The following is a 27327-nucleotide window of genomic DNA, read 5'->3' on the forward strand; positions in this document are numbered from 1 at the left end:
CAATTTTATTTAGTACATGTACGTGTGTAAATCTAATACGCCTGAACATCAATAATCTTTATTCAAACAAAATAATTTTTATATATTTTTGATATCAAAAATTTTATTTATTCATTAATTTTTGTAATGTTCGGATACCTTTTTTCAAATTATTAGATATATATTTATATTTTTGATATTAAACTTCTATAAATTTTATAATGAACATTTCCTATATATAGTTACAAATAATTAAAAAATTTAGTTGATAATTTAGCAAAAAGATTAGTAAAAAGTTAGAAAATTTATGAAAATTAAATCTACGTTTAAAATTCGTAGATAAGAGTGCACATGCGCAAACATTTCGATGAAAGACGTTACTCTAGACATTAGTCTTGCACGGAAAGTGAATTTAGTTACACCCGTGCCACAGTCAAATAAACATGGCGTCATAGAGATCATTGAGTTGTGTTTAGTGATTAAATGTTTGAGATTTGTGTAATACAATAATTTTCTAGTTTTCATCTCATCTTATGATCGCATCGACATATTCCTAAGGATGTTATCCAACTACAACTAAGATTTCATTGAAAATTCTACATCAAAGGTAAGTCATCTGACAAGATACATATCTTCTAATATAAAATTGCTATTTTATAGTTGATAGTAGATAATAGGAAAGTAACAACTACGTTAATACTATTATAAGTAAATAAAAATCATATTTTTAGTTTATTACTTATATTAATTAATATACTATGATAGAATATAATTGTTTATGATACAGTATGGAAGTTATTTCATGCGGTATTTAGTTTAATATCGCAATTAAATGACGGAATTTCTCAAAAGATTTTTTATTAAATTAGTAAAATTTGCATAAAAATAAATTTATTCTTATTATATAAATTATCCTTATTCTTTTTTTTATATATGTATAAAAATTTAAATTGAACAGCGATGACCTATTAAATAATTGGAATTAAATATAAAATATGAATAATATTCATATTTAAAAATAATAAAATTTTTTTTGATTGCTACAATAACATGAAATTAAAAATTTTCATTATTAAAATTATTGAATTATTATATTCTTTTAGAATATAATTTAAAATTTCAAAAAGATAATCATATAATTTGTTTTGAATATGTAATAAAATAAAAATTAAAAGTAAAAAATATATAAGAACTAGTTTAAATAAATAAATTTATTAATATCAATAAAAGCAAACTTAAAAAAGACTATAAATATTTCTCTACGAATTTATTATAATATTTTAATAGATACATGTTATACATTTATTTTTTTATATTTATCTCAATATAAATATAAATTTACAAAATAATAAATCCGTGTACTTATTTTGCTTATATTATATGTTATATCACATAATATAATTATACAATATCGTATTATTATTTTTATATAAGTAAAAATTAAATCAATTTTATTTAATTATGTTCTAATTATATCTTGTCATTACATGATGAATTATATGATGAAAAAAATATCTTATCTTTTTTTTTCTATAATTTCCATTATACTTATCATATCTATTTAAAATTTGAATTTAAAAAAAAATGTATATTTTGTATATTGTATATTTAACAATTTAAATATATATTGATGAAATATACATGATGAATAGAGATTTTAAATAATCAAGCAACTATAAAACTTAATATTTGATGATAAAAGTCATGTTATATTTTCAAATACATTAAAATACAATATAATATATTAAAATATATTTTCAAAAAATTAATAGAAATAAAGCAATATTCTATTCTTTTATAGACCGGATTCATGCATATTTATATATTTTTGTGACATTAAAATTAAAAAAAATGGAAGAGTAGGGATAGATCAATGTACGAACGGATAAACAAGGTTAGTATCCGAATCGAATGGTCGCACGTGAAAAGTATTATCGTGTGGAGCATGTTTGTTTTTATACATACGACACCAGAGCTTCAGTGTCGCAAAATAAACGATTTCCACCAAAGAAAGGAAACTAAAGCCCATGCAGAGACCCAATAAGCCACCTGTACTGGCTGTACATAAAGATATATGTATAATTAAGATTTTTCATTTTTAACTATTTTATATTTTATAATTATAAATCATATTTTTTGTAAAAATAATTTTAATATTTCAAAATTTTAAGTATTATTGATATTTGTTTTACAATTGTTGCTCTTGCGTTATATATATATATATACGTATTTATTTAAATATAATTTTCAAATGTTCGATTCAAATAAATACTTGAATTAATTTGTAATTAATTGTAATTAATTAATCTATATTTTTATTATATATTTGTCTTTATAAAATATTATTGAAGATAAAATGAAACAAAATTTATAATCCATATCTCTTATAACATTTATTAATAAATTTTTTTCCATATTTTTCTATGGAATATTGAAAGATATAAAACTTTGTAATAAATTTATATAATCCGTCAAATCAATATTTGAATTTACAACAAGAGATATCTATATTTATTTATGAATCAAGAGAGAATTAGATAGGAAAATGAAAGAATAGATAAGCCATCTATTGATTGATGTTAAAACTATTTGATTATGTTACTTTAATTATTTTAGTATCATATTTAATTGGAAATTTCATTAATGTAAATTATTATAAAAAAAGATTAAAATTTACTTACATAGAAATTCTGTGAAACCAATAAATTCATTCTTTATATATTTAGTGAATTGAGAGTCGACGAAGTATAGGTGAACCACCGCCATGTTTTTGCTAATAAAAAAGAACCAAATTCAATCATATTATCGATATCTAATTATTAATATACGACTAATAATTATCATCGTTCATTCTATATGTAAGTATATAAATAATAATTGTTAAATTAAAATAAAAAATAGAATTACGCGAAATATTCTTTGCTTTTCTTTATATAGATATCAGGAATTATAAGATCGGACATCAATTTGCTCTGTGAGATTTCCACATTATAACCAATTTCGAAGCATCCTGGATAACAGTTGCAACTTGGTCTATGAAAGATAATAATATAACTTCAATTTTTTATTGTGACAAAATTTTTTGTTAAAAACTACATTAGTTAACAACTTACATTTCAGAAATGTTTGTAGAATTCATGCTGAAGTCCTCATCGTAAAGTTTAATTTCCATTATTTTTCGAGCTTTCGTTGCACAAATATCATCTTTCTTTTCACAGATAGGTGTATTGGAGGATTCTAGAAACAAATACCAAATCTAATATTTGAAATTTAAATTTAGAATTAATGAATTCTATTTTGACTTTTAAAAAATGAAAAATTATATGATTCGAAAAAGAATGTACATATATACTATACTAATATACAAGAAAACAATAATATTATTATTAATAATATTATTAATATTATATATATATATTTCTATAAAAAAAAGTTTAAAAATTACTAGGCATGTAATATTGAACGCAATGACAGATTTTCTGCGTAAAATTTGCTTCACATTCAAGTACGCAATTCTTCTGCGTGTAAGTTCTATAATAACGTAGTTTTCTCTCAAACGTAAAAAAACATTTCCTCTTTCTCAAGGGAATAGAAATTATTGACTTGCTAGCAGTCATTATCCGAGGTGTTATGATCACCCTAGTCTCCTCACCCGGAGTTACAGTGAATGCAAATTCAGCAATTTTTGGTGTTTCGACTGGATTATGTAATAGCATCTGTAAAAATATATTTCAGTTTTTTTTCAACAGTTTTATTTTAATTATATATAATATGATCGATTTAATACTTTATAAATATCTCATAAACTTAATATTTATATTTTTTAAAAATTAAATCGAATTTAATTATTAAGGTTAATTGAGTTGTATAATAAAAATACATATACGAAAATTGAATAAGTAAAAAATCTCTTCATTGATTTTAAAATATGTTATAATGTTATTATATATTATATTAATTTAAAAAATGTTTTCTTCTATAAATATTCAGCAATATGTTATTATGAATAGTATTTTTATCTAATCTATATTCATTTATTAAAAATTAGCATTCTATTTTCTTTAAATATTTATTGGACTTTTTTAGTTGAATTAAATAAAAAATCATTATAAATAAGAATGATTATTTTCGATAGACTTTTTAAGACAGAATTTTCTATAAACAAGATAATAAAAAAAACTAGTGAATTATAAAAAAACTTTTGAATATGAATGATCTTAAAAAAAGAAATATTTATATATTTTTTTAAATTTATTTTATGTAAATTTTATGAAAAATTTTATGTCGTGATAATGTATAGGCAATTCTATTTATATATATATTTTTTATAAATATTGTAAATGAATTATTATTATATTAATTAATTATTATTATTATTATTAATTATTATTATTATTATTATATTAATATTAAAATTTATTATAATTTTCTTATATGATTATTGTTGTGTACAAAATGTATTGGAATACAATATCCTTTACGACTTTGTTCTAAATTGTATGTTTACTCTTAAGTTGTATACTTTTATGTAAATATTACAAGTATTTAGAATAATAAGCTTTCTTATATTAAATCATAATATAAAACTTATCTAAACAGTCAGTCTTAAGTATAATGTGAAGAATATTTTTGCATATAAATAAATTGATAACATAAAAGTAAAATCAATTGCCCTATATTTAAAGAAAAGTTATCAAAAAGATGTTTTTAACACATTTTAAAATCAGTAAAGTCAATTAAAAAATATCTTTTCAACAAATTCATTTGAAGATATCTATTTCTAAAATTTTAAATTAATTTTAATTATGATTTTGAATTGTAAGTTTTTGTTCTAATTATTGAATATATAATTGGTAATATTATAGTTATTAATTATTTGTAATATAATCCAATTAATTTCATAATTTGAAATTCAGTTGTACCTTGAAACCAACACTAGTAGTGGATGAACAATAATATTCATCGATGTCTACATCGAGAACCAAAGTCAGACCATACAATTGTCCAGCGTTATAAGGTCTCCATGGTATAGAATCTGACGATACATTTGCATCGTATCCGGTTTCAGGATTCCAATCGATGCTATTAAATGGGAACGTCATGTTGAGGTCGGACCAATCTCGTCTGACGACAAAAATTTATAAAAACATCAAGGATTATTTAAAATAGCTTTATAGTAAATAGTGAAAATTTTAAAATATAATAAATAAAATGATAGAAGATAAAGATTTTTATTGATTGAAATGAATATATAAAAAAAGAAATTATTAAAAATGATAAAAAAAATTGTTTATCTTTGATTTGAAAGTTATTTCTAAAATTTACATACGGATTATAAAACAAATATTTCCTATGGACTGAATTGAAATTGCAACATAATCCTTCATCTGTCAAAGTAGGATTAAATATTTTCTCGCATTCGGTAATGTTTCCATGCCATTTGCACAAATGCAACATTTCTGAACAGGATTGTGTCACCTATTGAAAATATTTTTATATGCATATTATTTTCTATAATAATTACTAAATTTACTTGAATTTTTATTTAAATCACTGTATACATTGATCATAAAATGCAGAATATTGTCCCAAGTTATCGCGCTCTCATCGAAATCGAAAATCATCGAACTATTTTCAAATTTGCACATATCCTCCAATAATAGTTTCTTTCGTGTAATATTTCTATAATAGAATAATTTGTTATATGTTTTTTATTTTTTTAAATCGTGCTTTAGTAAAAAATTAGTAGAAAATATTAAAAATTTTATTAATTAAATATTTTTTAATAATTTATTATATAATTATAATTTTTTATTAATTATTTGAAAACTTACCCAGAATTTATTCGAATTGCCTCATCTTTTTTCGCGTTATTCATATTACAAATGGTAACCGAAGGGAATGGAAATTCGTTCAATAACATTGGTTCTGGGCTAAGAGCGATGATAATGGGCGATGATCCCCATTTTTGATATAAATACCAAATATAATAAGTGGCAGTTAAAACTGCTAGAGTAAACGAAATTATCCAGAAAATTCTGTGAAAGAGAAAGAGAAAGTCACTCAGCTATTGTAAAGTTTTAATATTAATTATATCAAATATAAAAAAATTTTGAAAGATAAAACACATAATGAAAATTTCTTTTGAAAAAATTTTATTTGAAAAAAAATATTATACGATTATAAATAAACGTTGAGTTTAAAGTGTAAAATAAATATAGAATTCGAAAGATTCTAATATTTAATCAGTTATTATATATAAAAATTTTTTATGAAATTATAATTATTATAATTTTAATTAAAAATGAAAATTACCTCTCAACAATTGTCGAGTTTGAATCTCCAATATAACGTAAGCCATGAAGAGTACTATTCATACAATATTGTTTCATAGCAGTTCTAATGTTCTTTGAGTATTGCCTTTCAATTTTACTAAATTTAAAAAATATATTTAAATATTTTTAGTTATCTATGATATAGAAAAGATCATTACAATCATTTAATATCATAATCTATTATTACTTTATATTTTTATCGTCATCGTGATCGTAATGTTGCGTCATAGGACTTTCCTTTCTAGAGAACACGTTCTTGTTATATCGTGATCTTAACGTCGTATCCTTTGATCGATACATAATCTTGCAAATATTTAAATTAATATATAAAAAAAAGAGATTTATAAAAAATTTCAAACAAAAAAAATTAAACAATTATTTAAATATTTATATTAAGTATCGTAATATTTATTCTATATGAAAAAAATAAGTCGAGAATGTAGAATAAAATTTTTTCATTTGAAATTTTATTTTTAAAAATATTTGAAATCTTTTTAAATTTAATTTTATTACTTTTCAATTGAATACGAATAAATTATATAAATTGAAAAGTAAATAAAAAGTATAAAATAAAATTTTATTTTATTCTAAATCTAACATTCTAAATTTATATTTTTGAAAAAATTAAGATTGATATATATATATATATATATAATTAAAAAAATGGTTATCATCAAATTATTCACATATAATCAAAAATTAGCGAAATTCAATTACAATTTAAAAATTTAATTTTCTCAAAAACAAAACTAAATGAAAAAATATTATTATTTATTCATTTTTCTTTGATTTATTTTATATTTATTTCATATAGAATTATCCACTTGATTGTACCATCTATATTGGAACATTCTTATAATAAAATCTTATTATTCTAATTTAACTAATTACTTGAACTAAATTTTTAATATAAAAAAATTATATTGCATTAATTAAAAATTTATTACCTTAAAAGAGGTTGGTCGAACTTTAAAATTCTCTTCAGTAGCGTATCCTTCCAATCTAAAAGATTGTTTATATGGATTTTGTAAATGTACAGTGTTGATAGAATAGGGTATATTAGGGTTATGATTTCTTAGATAATTCAACGTTGCTTTATCGGTTGTTTTATAAATAGTTTCAATTGATTTTATCTTATTCTCGTCCTGTGATTTCAAATAACCCCGATAAATTTTAATAGACATTGCATCGATTTCCTTAATTGTTTGATTGTTATTCATAATCTTTCATTATCACGAAATATTGATATATTTCTGATTAATTTTTAATACATTTTCTGAAAATTTATTTTAAATCTTTTTTTAATTTATTTTTGTACCAATTTTATTCATTTATTGATTTTCCGTAGTATTAGTTTGTAAAGAATATAAGGTCTTTTTTTCTTTTAGATAATATTTATTTCGTAAAAAAATTTTGTATAGAATATTGTATTTTATACAAAATAAGATTTTAATATAAAAAAATATTTAAAAAATTACATTTAATATAATTATAATAACTATAAAAAATTAGAACCAAAAAATTTAGTAGAACTTTTTCTGGAGAAAATATTTAAATCCATAGCTCTTTAAAACTAAGATTCATATAAGAAAAAACTATTAGCTTAATATTCATATAATTAATATATTAATTTAGTATTAAATATATTACTTTAATAATAAATTATATAAACTCACCCTATTTTTACATTATAAAAAATTTCATAAAATACAAGAAATTAAATTAAATCATAATATTTTAAAGAATTTTTCAATAATATGATGATATCCTTTGCAAAATTATTATTATTTATTTAAAATAAAAAAACTTTTAATTTTATTTTGCAGACAAAAAATAAAATTTCCACTTTTTTAAATTTATTATACAAGAGAATGATCCTGTTTGCAACTACCAAGTACACAATACTAAAAACCAATTTTGAGGTGGCGACCTTTTCTTCCTGTCATATGATGTTTTCGTTTAATTAAACCGAATGAAAGTGTGTCAACCTTACGAAGAAAAATATGCAATGTGTTGATTCTTCTAAGCATCGAAGGAAGGATGTCTATCAACCAACTGAAGACAGATACCAGTATGGACATCCTTTTAACTCGCTTGGACAGGATCCTCACGTGTCAATGGTTGTCTGTTGTCTTTAGTTACACATCAATGTGATGACACAGATAATTTTAAACGACTATTTTATCATACTCTATAGAAGATCTATTTCGTTTGGTTGAAGAATGAAAGAAGATAGAGTTCGCAGAAATCCGATTTTTATCCTTTTCTTTTTAAATTTTATTTATTAATTTCTCTTTTTTTTATTTTATTTTTTTTTTAAATAAATATAATTTTTACAATATATAAAATATAATATTTACGATATTAATAATAATATAATATTTATATTATAATAAACAATTAATTATTAATTATATTATTTATTTATTCTAATTTTCTAATGCAAGATTAAAATCAAAGATATTACAAGATATGTTATGATATTAAATGAGGAATATTATGATGCTTAATTGGAAATCATAAAAAAATTCGTTTAAATTTTATATTTAAACCATGATATTAAAAAAAATAATTATATTTTTAAAATTTTCATTTTTTTATTTTAAAAATGTAAGTATAATTAAAGTTAAATTCATTGAAAAATAATTAAAATACACAAAATGATATAAAAATTTTAATTTTAAAAAATTAGAATAAATTTTAAATTATAAATTAATATTAGAAATATATTGATATTATTAAAATTAAAATTATATAATTTTATTATTATTAATTTATATTAATAATAATTTTATTAATGAATTGAAAAATTGAAAGAAAATTGGTGCATTTAACTTTAATTAAATATTAAACATTAAATATGGTAAAATATTTCATAAAATTTTAATTTTAAAAATTTGATGTCGAGATAATAATAAATAAATATTTAAAAAATAAATAACTAAAAAACAAATAATGAAAATAAATGTTAAGATTTATTTTGACTTAAATGAATTATTCTAAATGAAATTATTTATGAAATTTTACACAAAATGAAGTAGAACATAAAATCATTCGTAAAATATAAAATTGCAAAGCTGATCTAGATACGTGATTTTTAAATAAGATAAAAGAAAGAAATTTCACGAACTATCATAAAGAATAATTATTTTTTATATTAATTGTATATAGCATAAATATTTCATTAACTACTAACGTAATATAAAAAACGTTATCAATATTAAACAATAATATATGCTATCACTTACTATTATAAGTTATAGCTTCAGATGTAAGAAAAAAAAGAAATAAGAAGAAATTGTTTATATTTTTCAATATATTTTGATAATATTTAATGTAAATCATTAATTAAAAATTCAATTACCATTATTTATTTATATAATTTTATTTGTTAAACTAATTATACTAAAACTGTACTATTATATTACGAAGAAAAAAAGATTAATATTTCACATATATAGAATATCTTATAATTTAAAATTTTATCATATGATTTTTGTCATATGATTTGATGTTTAAAATTTCAATATATTTATTTATTTATAAAGATATTTTTTTCTTTGATTAAGGATCATATTTAAAATTAAAAATTATAATTTATAACTTTTTATATAAATTCTCAAAAAATCATCTCATTGAGAATTAATTTTATTTAAAGAAATACTACATAAAAGAATTTAAATTCGAACTAATTTCTTTACTGATACTTTGTTATAATAATCGTGTTTTATTGTAATCATTCACAATCATGTTGCATAGTTGAAAAATGTATGTACAGTAATTATCAACATGATTGAAGTCCTGTTATTGATTATAAACGTGCAAATGTTTGCAAAACTGGCAAACTTGTTATTAAGCAACATTTATTCGCGTTATCGCGCAAATATTAGCTTCGACATTCAAACGTAAAAACAGACATTATGAAATTTTTATGATACGTATAAAACCTAATGTGCAGGATATGTTATTCAACATGAGTGGCATATTTGAAATTACATTGACACTAGCGGTTCGATAATGGGTCATCATTGTTTATATTACATTCTTCTAACGTTAAAAAATGTTATAAGAGATGACAGTGATTGCGAAGAGCAATTTTTCAAATTGCATATAATTCTATCTAATTAATGATATATTTGCAATTATTACATACTTATTATTTCATTATAATATTGAATATAATATACTATGATATCGAATAATATACAATGATGAAAAAAAATTTAAATGATTAATTTATATTAATTACAAAATGAAATGGATAAAAATAAAAATAAAAATTGAGTCATCGCAATCATTGCTAACATTTTAATTTTTAATTTTGTTTCATTTTTTCATACGCACATAAAATGATTGGAATTATATTAATTTAAAAAATTAATTCAATATTAAAGAACTTTTTATTTAATATTTATTTTCTAATGTTTCTAATATCAATGTTGGATAAAAATAGTTGTTTATTTTATTTAAGTTATAGAAATGTCGAAAAAAAATAGAAAACGGAAATTAGAAGGAGATGATCAGTCAATGGTCGACTGGGAACAAGAGAATATTTTTCCAGAAGAAATAAAGAATGAAATGGAAACTATGTGGGAGGTACATATTTTTGTTATATAATATTTAATTTAATTATTTTAATTATTTTATAATAATAATAATTATTATTATTTTAATTATTTTATAATAATAATAATAATTATTATTGTATACAATATGTATAATTATTATTGTTATATATTTTTAATTAAATATTAACATTTAAACTTTTTTATTTATTTATATAGATCCCACAAATATTTCATTTCCTTCATTTGGCAAAAGAAGCTTTAAACATACCCCATTTGTCTATGTATGAAATGGAACGAATGCTTCTGATACCAAGAGCTTCTAAACAATTGGCAAATATAATGACATCCTTGTTAAGGTAAAATAATATATAATTGCATAAAAATTATATTATTAATATAATTTTATTATTAATATTAATATTATATTAAGTTATTAACATTATATATATATAATTAACTTAATATATAAATTCAAATATTCATAAAAGAAAAAAATCTAAATTGTTCTATTAAATCCAATTAAATTAAAAATAACATAAATAAACATAAAATAACAAAATACATTAACATAAATATTTCTATAAAGTAATTATTTTCAAATTTTTAATTTTAGTTCTCCCATGACAAAAGCAAAATTGAGAAAAATACCACCAATGCCGTACGAATTCTGGACAAATATCCTTGCTTATAAAATGAAAAGTTGGTTCAAAATTTACGAAGCTAAACACCAAAATGCAGTAAAAGTAAGCATTTATTATTTTTATATTGTAATAATGATGATCCTCTAATATTATCATTATCACTATTATTATTATTATTATCAATATTATCGAATTATTATAATATACTATTATTTCAAATATATTTGATTAAATTGGTTTTATATATAATAGTATTTCATATTATAATAATTAGAAATATAATGAATGATTTTTAGGTTTTAGAAACCATCGGCGTAGAACCGGAATTTTGGAATGTTTTTCTCGATGCTCCTCTATTGAATGGAAAAGATTTTGAAGAGCTGAGTTTCAAACAAAAAGTTTGGCTTTTGAAAACAGTCTGTGATACAGTTATGGTATGAAAAAAATAAAATGCATAATATAATGCTTAATATACTTAATGAAAAATGAATTTTAAATTAAAAATTAAAATTTTCCTTTTTTATTGTATATAAAATAAATTTATATATTGTGATTTCATTTATAAATTTTATAATTTAAATATTAACAATATGCTTAATGTCAGGATTTAATTTGATTAATAATGATTAATTTGATAATTTTATTTATTATTGCTACAAAATATAATTTTTAGCACACTAGAAAAACTGTGCAAGAGGAAATAGCCAAGCAACCATGGGAAAATCAGTTTGAAACTGTTTTAGGCACTGATCGTTATGGAGCAAGATATATTTATTTTCCTCAGTTTCTTAAAAGTGATTTGAGAATTTATAGACATTGTCTTGATAATAAAATTCTGTCCACAGTAAAGGTATGTAATTGCTAATAATTTTTGCTCATTTTTTTTTCATTAATTTATTTTCTTATTAATAATTCCTTATTAACAAAAGATTAATTCTATTTCAGCCCATCAAACCTAAATTAAAAACAGAATTAGAAAACAAAACACTAAATGAAAATGATTCCGTGAAAAAGAAAACTAAATATAGAAGAAGAAAATCGCGATGGAGTAATGGATTACCTCCAAAATCAAAGAAAAAAATAAGTAAATGTGATGACAAACTTGTGAATGATTGCAAGTGCACTAGTGACAGTGCAATAGGCTCTTTGATAAATGAGGATACGAATTTTAGTAGTACAAGCACTTGTAGTAATAATAATAATAATAGCAATAGTAATAATAATAATAATAATGATAATAATAGTAATAATAATAATAATAATAATATCAACTTAGATATTATCAATGTCGAAAGATTGAGAAGTTCGTCGAAGTGTTCGAAAGATGCATCCCAAAAAACATGCTGTAAAAGCACAAAATCAAGTGGTTACGATACAAGCAATTCTAATCATGTCATTTCTGGTAAGAGATTATCTCAAAAAATGTTTAAAGGATTTTCTGACAGTAGTAATAATGTTAAATGTGATATAGAAATAATCAATGGAATTTTGTCCAATCTAAAATCGGAAACTAACGAAGAAAAGGTAACAGAAGATAATGATATATCTTTAACCCATACTTCGAAAAACAAATTAAAATTAAATCCGACAAGACAACAATATTTAGATTCAATGGATCTACAAATAAACAAAGATAATCCTGTAGATAGAACAATTGATAATTTATCTACTACTTCAAAAACAGATGATGAAAAACTGAATGAAATTATCAGTGCAGAAAATTTAAAATTAAACGATAAAAGTTCAAATGATATTCATAATGTAAGAAAAACGCATCAAATATCGATTACATCAAAATCTGATGATGAAAAATTAAATGAATCAAGAACTCATACTTATAGCCAAGAAGATAATGTTAACTTTTCTGAAAAAAAAGCAGGAAACAGAGTTCTTAGACAAAATGGAAAATTTAAAGAACAGAAATCAGATAATGAATCAGATCAAACAAGTAAAACAAATGAAATAGAATCATTTGATGATAAGGATCTTTCTTTGAGCGAATTAAGAAGCATGCTACAAAAAGAAGCAATGGAAGATGATTTTTCTTTTGATGAGAATAGCGAGAATGGCAAATATAATCTTAGAAAATTGAATAATAAAAAAACAGGTGATTCGAAACAGGAAATAGATGATTTTAATGTGATGCTCTTGGAGCTTAGCACTTCGAAATTCCAACTTGTAGCTGATAGTCTTAGTTCATTGAGAGATCTTATTTCTTCTTTTTCACCAAAAAGTAATAATCCAAGTACTGATACAGATACTGATGTATGTAATCATTTTTTATTTAAAATTTCTATTTATAATCTTTTTTTAATCATTTTTAATTATATTATTTTAGGCTGAACTTATGCCTCCCTGTGAAGTAAAATTAGTTAAAAGAATGACAGAATTACTAACCTCTTTAGAAGAAATAGAACCAGCTTTACGAGATTCAATGAAAAGAGCACGAGGAAAACTTCAAAAAGAATGGACTAATTTTAAAGAAGGGTATATTTACTTTGTATATAATATATCGCATAATATAATTCATTCGTGATATCACATCATTTCATTAAATTTAATCTGGGAAACAATAATGATTTTAAAAGAGAAAAATAAAATGTATATATTTGATAAATACATTTTTAAAATTTCCTTTATTTGATATTCCCAGATTAAAAATTTATTTTACCTGAAACCTCTTGAACTTGCTACAATTTGTACATGATCTGTAAAGTGGAACTTATCCACATTTTTTCAGTAATATTGTTTTCTTTATCAAGTGTGTATAACAGATAAGTTGCTGTATGTTGTAGCAGTGCGGAGGATCAGGACTCATCTGGGGAGGGTCTCGGCTCTAATTGGTGGGTTCTTGGATCGCAGGGCTATCAATTGCCAACTTCAGGAGACGCAACGTTACAAGCGTTACCGCAACTTACCGTATCCTCAGCTGGCTCCCAAAACATCTCCAATAAAAACGACGAAGAAATCATTAAATGCACAGAACACAGTAAGAATGTCGAACAAGAATGTAAAGAACCTCAAGATGAGAATTCACAAAACGAAATACAAAGAGAACAATCTGAAAGAGACGAAAGTAACGCTCAAGAAAACACAGGAATTGAAGGAGAGACAAAAGAAGATTCAAGTGAAGAAGGTAGAAATTAAATGATAATGAATAATTAATCATAAATTATCACATAATACAAATTTTTTTAATAAAAAGAATCATATAATACTATCAAAAAATTATATAATATTCATATAATATATATTCATATAATATATATTCATATAATATATTATGTACATGATGTTTATAGTATATTTACATTTTTTAATGTAATATTAAATTTTTCGTAATATTAAATTTATTTCCTCTATTATATATGATGGTTTATATGATGGTTTATAAAATTTTTTTAATGTAGATAATTCAATATAGATAATCAAATTTTTTTGTTATAAAAATAGAACATCAAACACGAAGAGTCTTACGAGCCCGAGGTATTTCCTCATACACAGAACAGTTTTATTCAGACGACGATATGGAGGAGAACGAGCTGGAGGAATGGACCGACTTTGAGGCCGTGTACGCGGCTCCCAGCACACAGACCAGTGCATCCACTCCACACTTTGGTCCGAAAGTCAGATATGCTGACGATAGGACAAACGAGGAAGAGGACTCAGACCAAGATTGGATTCTACCAAGCTCTCGCAAAAGGAAAAATAAACGTCCGTGTGAGTATACCAATATAAAATTCTTGTAATTATTTTATTTTTAAAACTTAAAAACTTATTAATAATTAATTAATAATATATAAGTAATAATATAAATATAAAATAATATATAAATATAAAAATTATGATAATATTATGTTTTTTAAAAGTATTTTTATTCATATGAATAATTAACATTTAAAAAAATTAAAGATATAAAATTAAGGAATAAAATCATGAATACAAATTATATTTTTAGCTGCCAATCGAAGATTAAAATCCTTTCAACATAAACTACAAAATATCAAAGTTGATGCTCTTCAAGATGCAGTAGAATCAAAAATAACTTCCTCTAATAATAAAATTAACAATGAAAAGGAACGTCCTAAAATCAAAGAAATCCAAATATGTAAACCAAAGAAATCTATCAATTCAGAGCCTTCTAACAATAATATAAAAGAAAACCAAAAGGCTATGGTAGAAAATAATCCTAAAGAAATAGTGCCTTCCACAGAAATAAATTGCAAAGTAGAAAATGTTGCAAGCGTACATTCGGAGCTGGACATTAAAGACGAAGGTCCGATCTATGATTCTGTACCAAATCAAATCGATAATAATTATGCTACAAATTTTAATTCTAATTATGTGATGCTTAAGGCTGATCATAATCCAATGAATTATTATGTAATGCAACCAAATTCCACAACTGTTGTTTCACAAAATGCAATTGTACAATCTGGACCAGTAGTCTCAAGTATCATACCACCAATTCAACATGGATATTACGTACAAGGAGCACAAAATTATATTATTCAGAATCCACAATCAAATTTCGTTCCTTCCCAACCATTTCAACCTCAAGGACCGCAAATGATAACACCACAACAATTTATCGGTCATCCTGGTTATGTACCTTATATGGTATCTACAACTCAACCTGGATATGCAACTACCGATTCACAAATTATTTCTCAAGATATATCTCAAAGTAGCTCGTTTCCAATTCATCCTAATCCTCCATTGACTAGACCTTCACAAAATAGATATTCTATACCGAAACAGAACTATCCGCATCCTAATGGAGCGGTTATAAGAAGTAGTATGCCCATAAGAGGAAATATTTCACGGTCCAATAACTCTAAGACCACGAAAAACATTCAACAACAACGTAATACTGGTATTAGAATGCAAAAACCAAGAAAATCACACACATCTTCAGAAAATACTGGTCAAAAAACTACTTCTTTGATCGTTCTTAGCGATAGTGATGATGAAATTGAGATGATTATTACAGAAAAAACGAATCCCGAGTCTGATGGGGAAAAAACAAAAACATCTAAAAGAAATACAATGCAAGCTAGGCAGAAACCTATGGTTACGTCAGATTTAACAATTAAACCAACAAAAAGTGCAATTCCTCCGCAAATAATACAACGTATGAATCAAGGAGGAATTTCTATAACACCAGTTAAACCTACACCACCAGTTCAAAATACTAATACACAATTAGTAGTAGTTGTGAATGAAACTGGAAGCCATTATGCCTTAGCATTGCCGAATGGAAGTAAACTGATTCTCACACCCGAACAAGTTGCGCAGATTCGAGCATCAAATGGTGGAAAACTCATCTTATAAAATTATTTTAATTTTAAATGAAGAATTTTTTCTTTTTTTAATGAATAGAATATATTCAGATAATACATTTTGATCTCTGATTTACTTATAATATACTTTTGACATTGATGTTCCTACAATATATAACAGAGATCTATACAATATTGGATTCTATTGGATTCTATTTGTACGTAAATATTAAAAACGATATATTAAGAAAACGAAAACATCTATCTTTCAAATATCACGTCATTGTTTCAATGAATGAATTTATTTAAATGAAACATTTCACTTTATTAAAAATTTACGCATAAATAATTTTGTGAGCTTTATCTATTTAAAAAAAGAAAATTTATAATACACATTATACTTACACGTTTGAATATATTTAATATATTTTAATAATGTTTTGAATATTTCTTTTTCATTTATAATGTTAGAAAAATACTTGAAACCTGTGATGTCTATATCTTTTTGTATATTTTTGTTACACCATGTTGAAGCAATATTTGTATTAAATTATAGGAATTTATTGAATATTCTAACGAGATATTAATTTTTGTCAAGTTTAAAGAAAATTTAAAATATTATAATTTGTAAAAATCATTTTATAAGGTAAGAATATTATATTTTGCATATTTTATAAAAATATGAAATATTATACTGTTTTATATCTACAAGTTACAAATTTTTAATTTTCAATTTTGCAATTATGCATATTGTAAAGAATTATTAATTGCAGAATAAATTATGGAGGGATATTTTCTATATTGTCCAACTTCGAATGAGATATCATAAATATATGTATATTATTATTAAACACCATATGCATTTTTTAGTCAATAATATAATATGTAAATAATACATATTTATAGACGAATAGAATAATTTATAAAACTATTACTTGACATTAAATTATGAAAAGCTTTGGTGTAAAACAATCATTATTCTATAAATTTTAGTATCTAAAACTTTTATAATATGGCTTATTAAAAACCAATGATACATAAAATGTATGAAGTTAAAAATCTAATAAATATTGTAAAAATTATTAAAAATATATACAATTCATTTGCAATTAATACATTATTAAAATAATTATATTGTTTAAATTGTTAAAGAAAATAAATGCAAGTGAGTTATATATATAATATTTTTAGTTTTAAATTTTTGTTATATCTCATCATGTATTTATTAGTCATTAATTTATCAATAATTCAATAATGATGTGAACAAAATATCAATGTTATTTTGTTTATTATGCAATACATAAATTAATAATATTTTATGTACAAATCATATATTTATTATGGAATAAGAAGAAATTTCAATGAAATTTTCATTGATGAAATTAATTTTTTATTTTTATCCAAAATAATGAATTTTTTCTGAATATTCAAAACAAATATTTTTAATTTAATAAATATTATTCAAAAAAAATTTATTTTTTTCAGAAATTAATTATATTTAAATAAAAATATTATTTCACTTACTAGAAAAAATTAATTATTAAATCATTAAATATAAAATTATATATTTTATAACTTATTCTAAAATTTCGAATTTTAAAAAATAAATGAAAAACATAAAACAAAAAAAAATTTTAATAACGAACTATTTTTTATTTTTTATTTTATATTTTATTTTATGTACATGTAATAATTTACAAATGAAAATAGTATTTATTGCTATATATCATTTTTTAGCTTTATGAGCTGATATATTTATATTACAAATATATGCTATATTACAAAAATACATTAAAAAGCTTTGTACACTTTATAGTGAATAGGAACGTTAAATATTTTAATAACAAGCTTGCTCCTTTTAAAATATGAATCACAAAATAATTGGATTTATTTACAAATGTCACTATTAAATATCATATGAAAACTGAAAAATTAAATTACCAATAAATTAAGAAAATAATTAAAATAGTTAAAATCTGAAAAAAATATTAAATTGATAAAAAATTTGTCAATAATTGTATTATAAAAAAAATTATAAATTTAAGAATAATTTTTCTTATCAATCATTATTTTTAACTTGATTCTTCTTATAGATATCTTTATCAAAAGCAAGGAATTTTGATAAACGTGAACCATTGTATGGTGTTTCACTTCCTGGTGGATGTAATCGCATCTAAAACAAACAAAAAATATTTACAAAACATAAAAAAAAGATAGAAGTCTTTTAAATTGATAATATAATTCATTTTCTTCTTTTTCTTAATTTGCTCAAACACCATGAAATAAATATTACCTACCACAATGTATATATGATGTTTAATGTAAAATGTAGTCTTCAGGTTCATTTCATTCAAAATTGATGAAGTTTAAAAATAAATCAACACTTTCAATTAATAATTTCAGTTAACAACAAATTATATTTTTTATAAGTACGTAAACAAAATTTTATCATATTTTTAAAAAAAATTTAAAGGCAAAGAAAACATTTTATAAATTAATATAAAAATGAATTTCTTTTTATGTGATTGAATAACGAAATGATTTTAAATTTCGAATATAATTAAATCTTATTTTTATCATAAAATATTCATTTAGTATTTTATGTATACACAAATGAATCAAACGAAAGGACAAAACAAAATAATGCAAGTTAATGTGCAATCGGTTATTAGATATCGGTTATCACAATCATCGAAGCTTATTTGGAAATGTAATGATCAATTTGCCCAACTCCAATTATTTGTTAGTTTTATTAATGTTATTATTTAAAAAAATATTACAAATTCCGGCCACCAAGCTCGGAAACTACAAAATAGCACCGATAAAATCTTAATTTTAATATAAAGAAAAAAAGGAAATATTAAATATTTCATGTCACAAAACATAAAAAAAATTATAACTGTGAAAATCAATTCTCTAAAAACATTCAACATTGTTACGTGCTATAAGAACGTCTTAAATGTTTATATTAATGATTTAATTAATTAATTGTTTCATTTGTAATAATTATTTAATTGTTTTATAAAACAGTTAAAAACTTATGTCTATTAATAAACTAATTGGCAGTTTGAATTTAGTAATCAAAAATGTAATGCTTTGTAATTATGGGACTGGAGATTGCAAGCTTGAGCATTAGTGGAGGACCCGGCATGACTATTTGCAAAATTGCACGCGATGTTCGATCGTGCAGCATCAATTTCTCATCTATTTCTCGACGAAGTCATCCATGGTGTTCTCATCTCCCTCCGCTTTGTTTCTGAATCGCTTCTGCAAGAAAACAAAACCGACACCAGTCGCGTTACACGTGATGAATATGGTGTTATATTGATGATAATCGGATGATGCGTGCATCACTAATAAAACTTAGCTTATTTTTACTGTGATTTTCTGAGATTCAATTGGAATTTATATTTTAATTAAATTAAGCTATCGATCCAACATATTGGTATTTATATATATCTTTCATTTTCCTCTCTTATTAAATTATATCATTTTCTATATTATTTTATATATTTGTAGATAATTTTTTCTTCAAATATATTAAAATATTATTTTAATATATTTGAACAAAATTTAAATAAATTCATGTCAATAGAACTTTTTAATACATAAATATTATAATAATTAATTATCTAATTCAAAGAAACATTAAGTCAACAATGTAATCTTAATATCTAAAATTTAATTCTGATCATATTTAATATTTTTTAGAAAAAGTGTTCGAATTTGATATACACGATTATAAATATTTATTTTTACTTTCGTTCTTACTTTTTTAATTTCCAATTAAACCTCATTATAAGAAAGTTTAATCGCGTTAACGTGAAACGCGTGAAATGCAGCTGAAGCGCATAAGCTCCTTCTTAACAATTTAATTAAAACATTGTTTTTCCGTCTTATTTATCTGATCTATCCCATCTGAGTAATATCCCCTCATTCATTATTCATACGCATTCGAAAATTTCCCAATGTTCGACCGCTTTTGGTTGAGAAATTTCGAAGTCCATGACCTCATCGATGACTCACCATGATTCTGTACTTCTCTTTACACGCATATTCGGTTTCGTCTACATCATTATAACAATCGCTCTTGTAATCTGGTGGGATCGGTTTTCCTTCAAATTGGCAAAGTCTTGATAATGGTTTTGCGGTCACGAGCATTTTCTCAAAGCCAGTCGGTTTCTGTTGTGGACAGTAGAATACGTCTGGAGTATTTTTGTCGAAAACAATGCTTTTCCGCATCATATCTCCAGCTTCTGTCGTCACAAGAAGTACCTGATGAAAGGAATTTCTCAATTACCATAATTATCTTTGATTAGTAAATTTTGTGAAATCGCAAGTAATCACGAAGTTTTTCATATATTCTAAATAAAAATGATACTTTTTTTCTAGGAATTTTCATTTGTTAATAATTTTGAATATAAAATTCTTAAAAACTTTAATAAAAAAATTTTTGAATGATATCTCTGTAACTTACTTTTTAAACATTTTCGATCAAATATTCCTATTTTACTTTATAAATATCAAATTAAAATATATTCTCTTTTAAAAACTTGATACTCGATTTATCTTGTCATTTAATATGACATTCTTTTTCTTACATCATTAACTTTACTTTCCATTTGTGAAAGGATTGATATTCTTTGAGTAATATGAATTTTACGCAAGAAAGCAAAGTATGCAATTTGCGTACGATTTCTTTCAGATTTTAAATAGAGCTATGCCGAGAGGAGAAAAAAGAAGAAAGAATAACGCGGGAAAGTTGAAGGAGGAAATTCGAACGTTAAATTACAAGGATGAATTTTCATTCTCACAACGATTTCTCCGGTTCATTAATTCCCTAGGAACAAATTAGAATGCTACCTGAACACTTTTGAGGAAGTATGAAAAGCAGGAAGCATGAGTTAAGGTACTTACGGTAAGCAGAGCTACCACACTGCATACATATGTGATCCCTAAAAAAAAAATAAAAACATGAATATATTACTGTTTGAAAAATATGAAGAATATATCTTGAACAAAATAAATCAAAAAAAATTTTGAATAAGAATAATCATTATAAAATTGAGTATCAAATTAAGATAACGATTTTGTACAATTGCATATCCAATATTTTTATGCAAAAAATATACATACAATACGCACTAAAGAAAAATTATGAATTCGTCTATAGAAAGAAATTAAATATAAAGTATTAAAAAAAAAATTATTAAAAATTCAAATTGCTTAAAATATGTTATCAAACTCTTATTTATATTTAACTTCTATAGAAAATTTTTATATTCATTATTAATTCAACTTTTTTATTGTAAATAAAATTCACTTCTTTCAAAATTAACGAAGATATAAATCATCAAAGTTAAACATATGTTAGTATCTAAATATTTTTGTGACTGACTGTACAATACTTGAAGAAAGAGAAGATAAAAAGATAATATACAATTATATACATAAATATACAATTTTTGGAGAAAAAATTTTAAAAAATATATATATATATTAAATTTATAATATATACATTATATAAATATTATATAATAAATGCATTATACATATATATATAGATACATCTCCGTTACATATTTTTCTTTATATGTATTTATATTTATTGAATAATAATACATAATAATATATCATGAATGCAATATTATATAATAAAAATACAAAGTAAATAATATAAAGATATTAATATATTAATATATCATGAAAATATATTAATATTCTCAAAAGAATCAATTTTAGAAACGAAAACAAATATAAAAATTATTATATACAAAAATGAGGCTTATTTATTGAATTATAAACAATTTAAATTTCTGTTAAATAAAGCAAAACAGAGATAGAATTTTATCTTATTTATATTATATTCTCTATCTTATTTTATCTAATTGAAATTGTTCTTCAATTATTGTTAAATAAACTTCGATATTTTTGCATAAAAACAAATGTATTTTGTATTTTAGCTTCTACAATCAATATTAACTAACTCATAACTATATTCTTATACTTTATGTATATAATGAAAAGTATATAAATTTTTTATGAAATATAAATGAAGAAATAAAAATGAATTTTAATCTCGTTTTTATTAAAGAAATATTATTAAAAATAAAATAAAAAAGTTTAATTCTGAATTAACTTACGCAAAATTCTATATGCATTCTATTTTATCGAACAATGAAATATTTATTTTTATAATATAATATTTTATAATACTTATCCGCAAGCAAAATTCCATTTTTACTTCATTCAAACATTCTCTCAAGAATCAAAATAATTTCATATGATGCATTCTTAAATAATTATTTACTTTATTAAAATTTAAATTTTATTTAATTATTTTTTTTTAAATGGATATTTTTTTGATATTGAAAATGATAAATTTGGTTAAATATTTATGATGTTGTTATGTTTTGATTACGATTTGATTCTTCAAATGACAATATTCCTATTAAATCAAAGCGATTATAAATCTGCCTTATAAATTGATAGAATATTTTTTTCATTAATTTTTTATATTAATAATCTTTTAGCTGGAAATATTTTTAAATGATTTGGTTGTTAAAATATTTATTAACAATGAAATTTTATTATTTATAACGAATCAAATAAATATTATCATTAGGATTCTAATAAGTTTAATCAAATATTTATAATTTCAAAAAATCTATAAAATGGAAAGATATTATACTAAAAAAAAAACATTATAGATGAACCAATATTACATTGAAAATTTTATTTTTTTCAATAATATATAGATTTCGAAATATAAAATTCAAACAATTATCGAGAATCATTTGAATCATTTCCAAAATTCAATGTCATTTATAAATTATTATCTCTCGATGGAGACATAATTTCATAAAGAGAAAAACTTGCTAAATATGATTTTTAATCAAAATGATGAGAATATTTCTGGATATATTAATATCTAAAAATAGTATATACTTAAAAAATTTATTACTGAAAACTATGATTTTTATGACTCCATACTTATGCTTATGACATCAAGTCTATAAATAATTTATACAAATATGAATACAAATGAAAATTTTAAATTGGAAAAAAAAATAAGTATGTATGATAAGGATGAACAGATATTGAAAGCGATAAAATGAAAAAAAATGAATTGAAGTAGAAAAAATAATTTTAATACAGATTTTAATTCAGATTATTTGAAAATCAAATATGAAAGGATGATTTTTTGAACTTTTCATTCGGCTTAATTTTCAATGAAACAGATCAAACAACTAAAATTGTTATTACCAAACTCTTATATACAATAAGTACATGAAAAAAATGAATGAAATATGAAAAAAAATCACCATTATTTATTGCATTATTCAATAATATAAAAAATTAAAATTGATATATTATTTTGGAATTAAAAATAAATACAAAGAAAATAAAATACAAACTATTTTTTAAAAAATATATCATTACCTAGATTCATTAATTTAAACTTATATAAAATAAAAATACTGTAAATATCAAAAAAGTATATTTTAGCAATAAATCGATCATTTCAAATTGACAATCTTCTAAAACTTTCTATAGATTTATAAAAATACAAATTACATTAAAATAGTAAAGATAAATCAAAACATTCTTTTAAAGTTTTCCACGTATACACTGTCCACAAGAGATATAGTGAATTTCGATATGTTTGTGAATTTTGAAAAATAAAAATGCATTTAATATAAAAATACAAAAGAATATGTTTTGAATATGTTTCACTATTGCATTATTAATGAATATATATTATTTGTATTATTTTATAAAAAAAATTATTTTTTTTTCTTATATAATAAAATTATTAAATAATTATTATTTTATGTTTGTTAAATCAAAACTATTTTTTATAAAATTTTATTAGATTGAAATTATTGATGATAATATAGATAATTGGTGTGATAATATAGATAAAAAAATGTTATCATTAAATTATAATTCAACTTCATATATGTAAAATATGTACATGCTATGTATTAAGTAAACGTAAACTATAAAAACTAGGCCGCTAAGAAAAAACTCAATGCCGTTTATTTACACAATACACAATTCCTCTTTTCAATCAACTTTACTTACAATGTCGTCATTCAACTTCATTAAAATTATTGATTGAACTATTTAAAAAATATATGTATAAAGTCAATGTTATTATTAATTTAATTAAAAAATATTTACATAAAATAATTTTAAATATTTTCAAATTATATATCACAATAAAGATGTTTGTTCATTAAAATTTACAAATCAACCAAAAATTGTAACAAGAAATTTTTAAAAATTTTGAAAAATCAATAAAATAAGTTATTGATATAAAAATAAAAAATAAAAAGAAAGAGAATTGAATAGGAGTAAATATAATATAAAAAAAAGAAAAGAGAGGTAGTTATATGTACATATGTAAAATCGGAATTATCTATTCATTTTTCAAATGTTTATAAAAGAAAAAAATGAGAAATAGATAATATTTCATTTCATAAAACAAATATCTTTAAGCAAAAAAATTAATATTTATAAAGAGCATATGATAATATAAGTCAAGGGGAATAATTGCAATTCCCTTGAACTGATCTTTGAATTTATTTAACTATATGTGTCGAGTGGGAGGATACAGACATTATTTTTATCCGTCAGATCTATTATCGATCTTAAACAGCGCTCAAGCGCGTCTTCTGCAAGGACAACGAGGTCGGTTCCGCGTGTTACGTTCGATCTGGTTATTCCTATTTCAGGATACCGATCTCGTTAAATCGATACCCTTCTGACATTTTGTTGATACAATATAAAACTACAATATAAAAATATAAAATAATAATTAATTAAATATCATTTTTTCATTAATTCATTAATAATTTTTAATTTCATTAATTTCGTTATTATTCCATATACAATATATATATATAAAAAATCAATATAAATCAATCAAATCAAATATTGAATAAAATTAATATTATATTTAATATTAATCTAGATATTATTTTACAAGTATGAATAGAATTAATAAAAATAAAAATATGTAAATGTAATCATTATTTGATAAAATATTATTTGATTAATTAAAAGTAAAAAATAAGTTAAAATTGAAACAGCTGATTCTCAATTTCTGATTATCATGTTCTCATTCCTTTCGAGGTCAACATTAAAGTGTAAAATATAGAGACATTACGAAAGTGATCGTCGATTCATCAAAAACTGGAAACAATCACTATGAATATAACTTAATTGTTTTTGAGAAAGATAAAACGAGGCAAGAAAGAATTATTTATAATTTTCAAAATATTTTAATGTGACATTTTCTTCGTGACATTCGTCTGTGACATTTAAAAGGTATAGTTCGTTCATTGCAATACAGTAAAATTAGTGTTATATCGTTTTTTCATTTCATAGAATTATATAGAATAGAAAGTATTTATTTTTAACTAACTTTTCATTTTTTAAAATATTGATATATAATAATAAATATTAAAATACTTTTAAAAAAATATTACTTTTTTCTTATTTTAAAAAATAATTATAATAATTATTTATTTATTTATGAATGAAAATATTAATGAATTTATTAAAATTTAAATGGCATGTCTTTTAAATAGCAAATATCATATCAAATTATACAAGTAATTCTTTAGTTATTTTAAATCCATTTGTATAACTATAAATATTTATAATTTTAACTTTTTCATTATTATCATTATTTAAAAAAAATCTAAAAACTATCTCTTATGCAATTAAAAAAAAACTATATGATATTTAATATTGAAATCTAGCATTATCAAATAAATTTTATAATAATTAAATTTAATAGTGATATCCAAAATATGCAATACTATTGTTATATGAGCAAAATAATGCAAACAAAATATCTAATATAAATAATATATTCATGTGCATATCTAAAAGAAGACGCAAGACATTATGCGTGGGTTTCACCTTTTATTCTGTTTTCACTACCGAAACAAATCTCGATATGTTTTAATTTCAACATTGATTGCAATAAAAATATAAATTTGTCTATATCGATTATGTTAACATGAATAAAATTGAAACTTACCCATGCTGATAAATGTACTTTGCACGGGCAAAAACACCTGTTGATGCACGCGAGACAACGTCTCTTCGTTGACTGAGATTGCGGCGGATTTGCGCTCCCCGCAGGCTCTGAAAGTATGTGCCGTTATGTTGTACAGAATATATCAAAAATATCAGAGCAACAATATTCCAATCTTATAAAATTAACTTAATTTTATAATTGAATATAATGTAATAGTAAAAAGAATAAAAAGAATAAGATATTTTGAATGAAATATATCCAGAAAAAACTTATCGTAAGAAAAATAATATTTAATAAAGAAAAATAATAGATATGATATATAATTATATTTATTATATATATTCAAAATATAAAAATCAATGATAAATAAAATATTTGTTGATATGTTTTACTGATAAAATTAATTTTGTAGAAAATATAGATACGTTATATAATATTTAAAAAATATATAAAAATACAAAAAAA

At 21.8% G+C, this 27327-nt stretch overlaps 3 protein-coding genes across 10 annotated transcripts; 1 reads left to right on the top strand and 2 right to left on the bottom strand.

Annotated features, from left to right (window-relative positions):
• The first annotated feature begins 446 nt into the window (after positions 1–446).
• Positions 447–17250, top strand: LOC108000757 (probable WRKY transcription factor protein 1). Of its 7 annotated transcripts, none has more exons than XM_062085400.1 (13): positions 447–586; positions 8141–8385; positions 10786–10910; positions 11099–11238; positions 11496–11625; positions 11820–11957; positions 12197–12373; positions 12469–12925; positions 12995–13788; positions 13862–14010; positions 14319–14659; positions 14977–15243; positions 15482–17250. In XM_062085400.1, exons 2-13 carry the CDS (start codon positions 8355–8357, stop codon positions 16855–16857), a joined length of 4125 nt encoding a protein of 1374 aa, XP_061941384.1. In that variant the 5' UTR covers positions 447–586; positions 8141–8354; the 3' UTR covers positions 16858–17250. The 7 variants fall into 7 exon arrangements, with proteins under 7 accessions (XP_061941384.1, XP_061941385.1, XP_061941378.1 ...); XM_062085401.1 differs by having other exon boundaries at positions 14322–14659; XM_062085394.1 differs by having other exon boundaries at positions 12469–13788.
• Positions 1668–8145, bottom strand: LOC108000758 (pickpocket protein 28-like). The gene is made up of 13 exons (XM_062085402.1): positions 7991–8145; positions 7262–7590; positions 6502–6617; positions 6295–6411; positions 5814–6017; positions 5541–5661; positions 5309–5457; positions 4902–5103; positions 3425–3695; positions 3093–3216; positions 2887–3012; positions 2661–2752; positions 1668–2037 (listed from the first exon to the last, which is right to left on the bottom strand). The coding sequence occupies exons 2-13, from the start codon at positions 7532–7534 to the stop codon at positions 1850–1852; spliced, it is 1983 nt and encodes a 660-aa protein (XP_061941386.1). The 5' UTR covers positions 7535–7590; positions 7991–8145; the 3' UTR covers positions 1668–1849.
• A 1187-nt stretch (positions 17251–18437) lies between the features above and the next one.
• LOC108000720 (uncharacterized) lies at positions 18438–26992 on the bottom strand. 2 transcript variants are annotated; one of them, XM_017061253.3, is made up of 4 exons: positions 26863–26992; positions 21723–21760; positions 20832–21080; positions 18438–18978 (listed from the first exon to the last, which is right to left on the bottom strand). In XM_017061253.3, the coding sequence occupies exons 1-4, from the start codon at positions 26864–26866 to the stop codon at positions 18865–18867; spliced, it is 405 nt and encodes a 134-aa protein (XP_016916742.1). In that variant the 5' UTR covers positions 26867–26992; the 3' UTR covers positions 18438–18864. The 2 variants fall into 2 exon arrangements, with proteins under 2 accessions (XP_016916742.1, XP_016916743.1); XM_017061254.3 differs by lacking the exon at positions 18438–18978 and adding an exon at positions 19203–20072 and having other exon boundaries at positions 26863–26989.
• Between the last annotated feature and the right edge of the window lie 335 nt (positions 26993–27327).

The sequence above is a fragment of the Apis cerana genome, linkage group LG15 (genome assembly GCF_029169275.1).
Source record: "Apis cerana isolate GH-2021 linkage group LG15, AcerK_1.0, whole genome shotgun sequence".
Classification (NCBI taxonomy): domain Eukaryota; kingdom Metazoa; phylum Arthropoda; class Insecta; order Hymenoptera; family Apidae; genus Apis; species Apis cerana.

Bases quoted from the DNA above. Each gene is read 5' to 3' on its own strand.
- LOC108000758 (XM_062085402.1), bottom strand. From the start codon at position 7,534: ATGAATAACAATCAAACAATTAAGGAAATCGATGCAATGTCTATTAAA. The intron at 6,412-6,501 runs GTAATAATAGAT...TTTTAAATTTAG, and splicing joins GATGACGATAAAAATATAAA to TAAAATTGAAAGGCAATACT. The intron at 3,013-3,092 runs GTAAGTTGTTAA...TATCTTTCATAG, and splicing joins TCTACAAACATTTCTGAAAT to ACCAAGTTGCAACTGTTATC.
- LOC108000757 (XM_062085394.1), top strand. From the start codon at position 8,355: ATGTCTATCAACCAACTGAAGACAGATACCA. The intron at 10,911-11,098 runs GTACATATTTTT...TTATTTATATAG, and splicing joins AAATGGAAACTATGTGGGAG to ATCCCACAAATATTTCATTT. The intron at 11,958-12,196 runs GTATGAAAAAAA...TATAATTTTTAG, and splicing joins CAGTCTGTGATACAGTTATG to CACACTAGAAAAACTGTGCA.
- LOC108000720 (XM_017061253.3), bottom strand. The intron at 21,081-21,722 runs GTAAGTACCTTA...TCCTTTCATCAG, and splicing joins GTGTGGTAGCTCTGCTTACC to GTACTTCTTGTGACGACAGA. The intron at 18,979-20,831 runs GTGAGTCATCGA...TGTTTGTTTTAG, and splicing joins AAGAGAAGTACAGAATCATG to ATGCGATTACATCCACCAGG.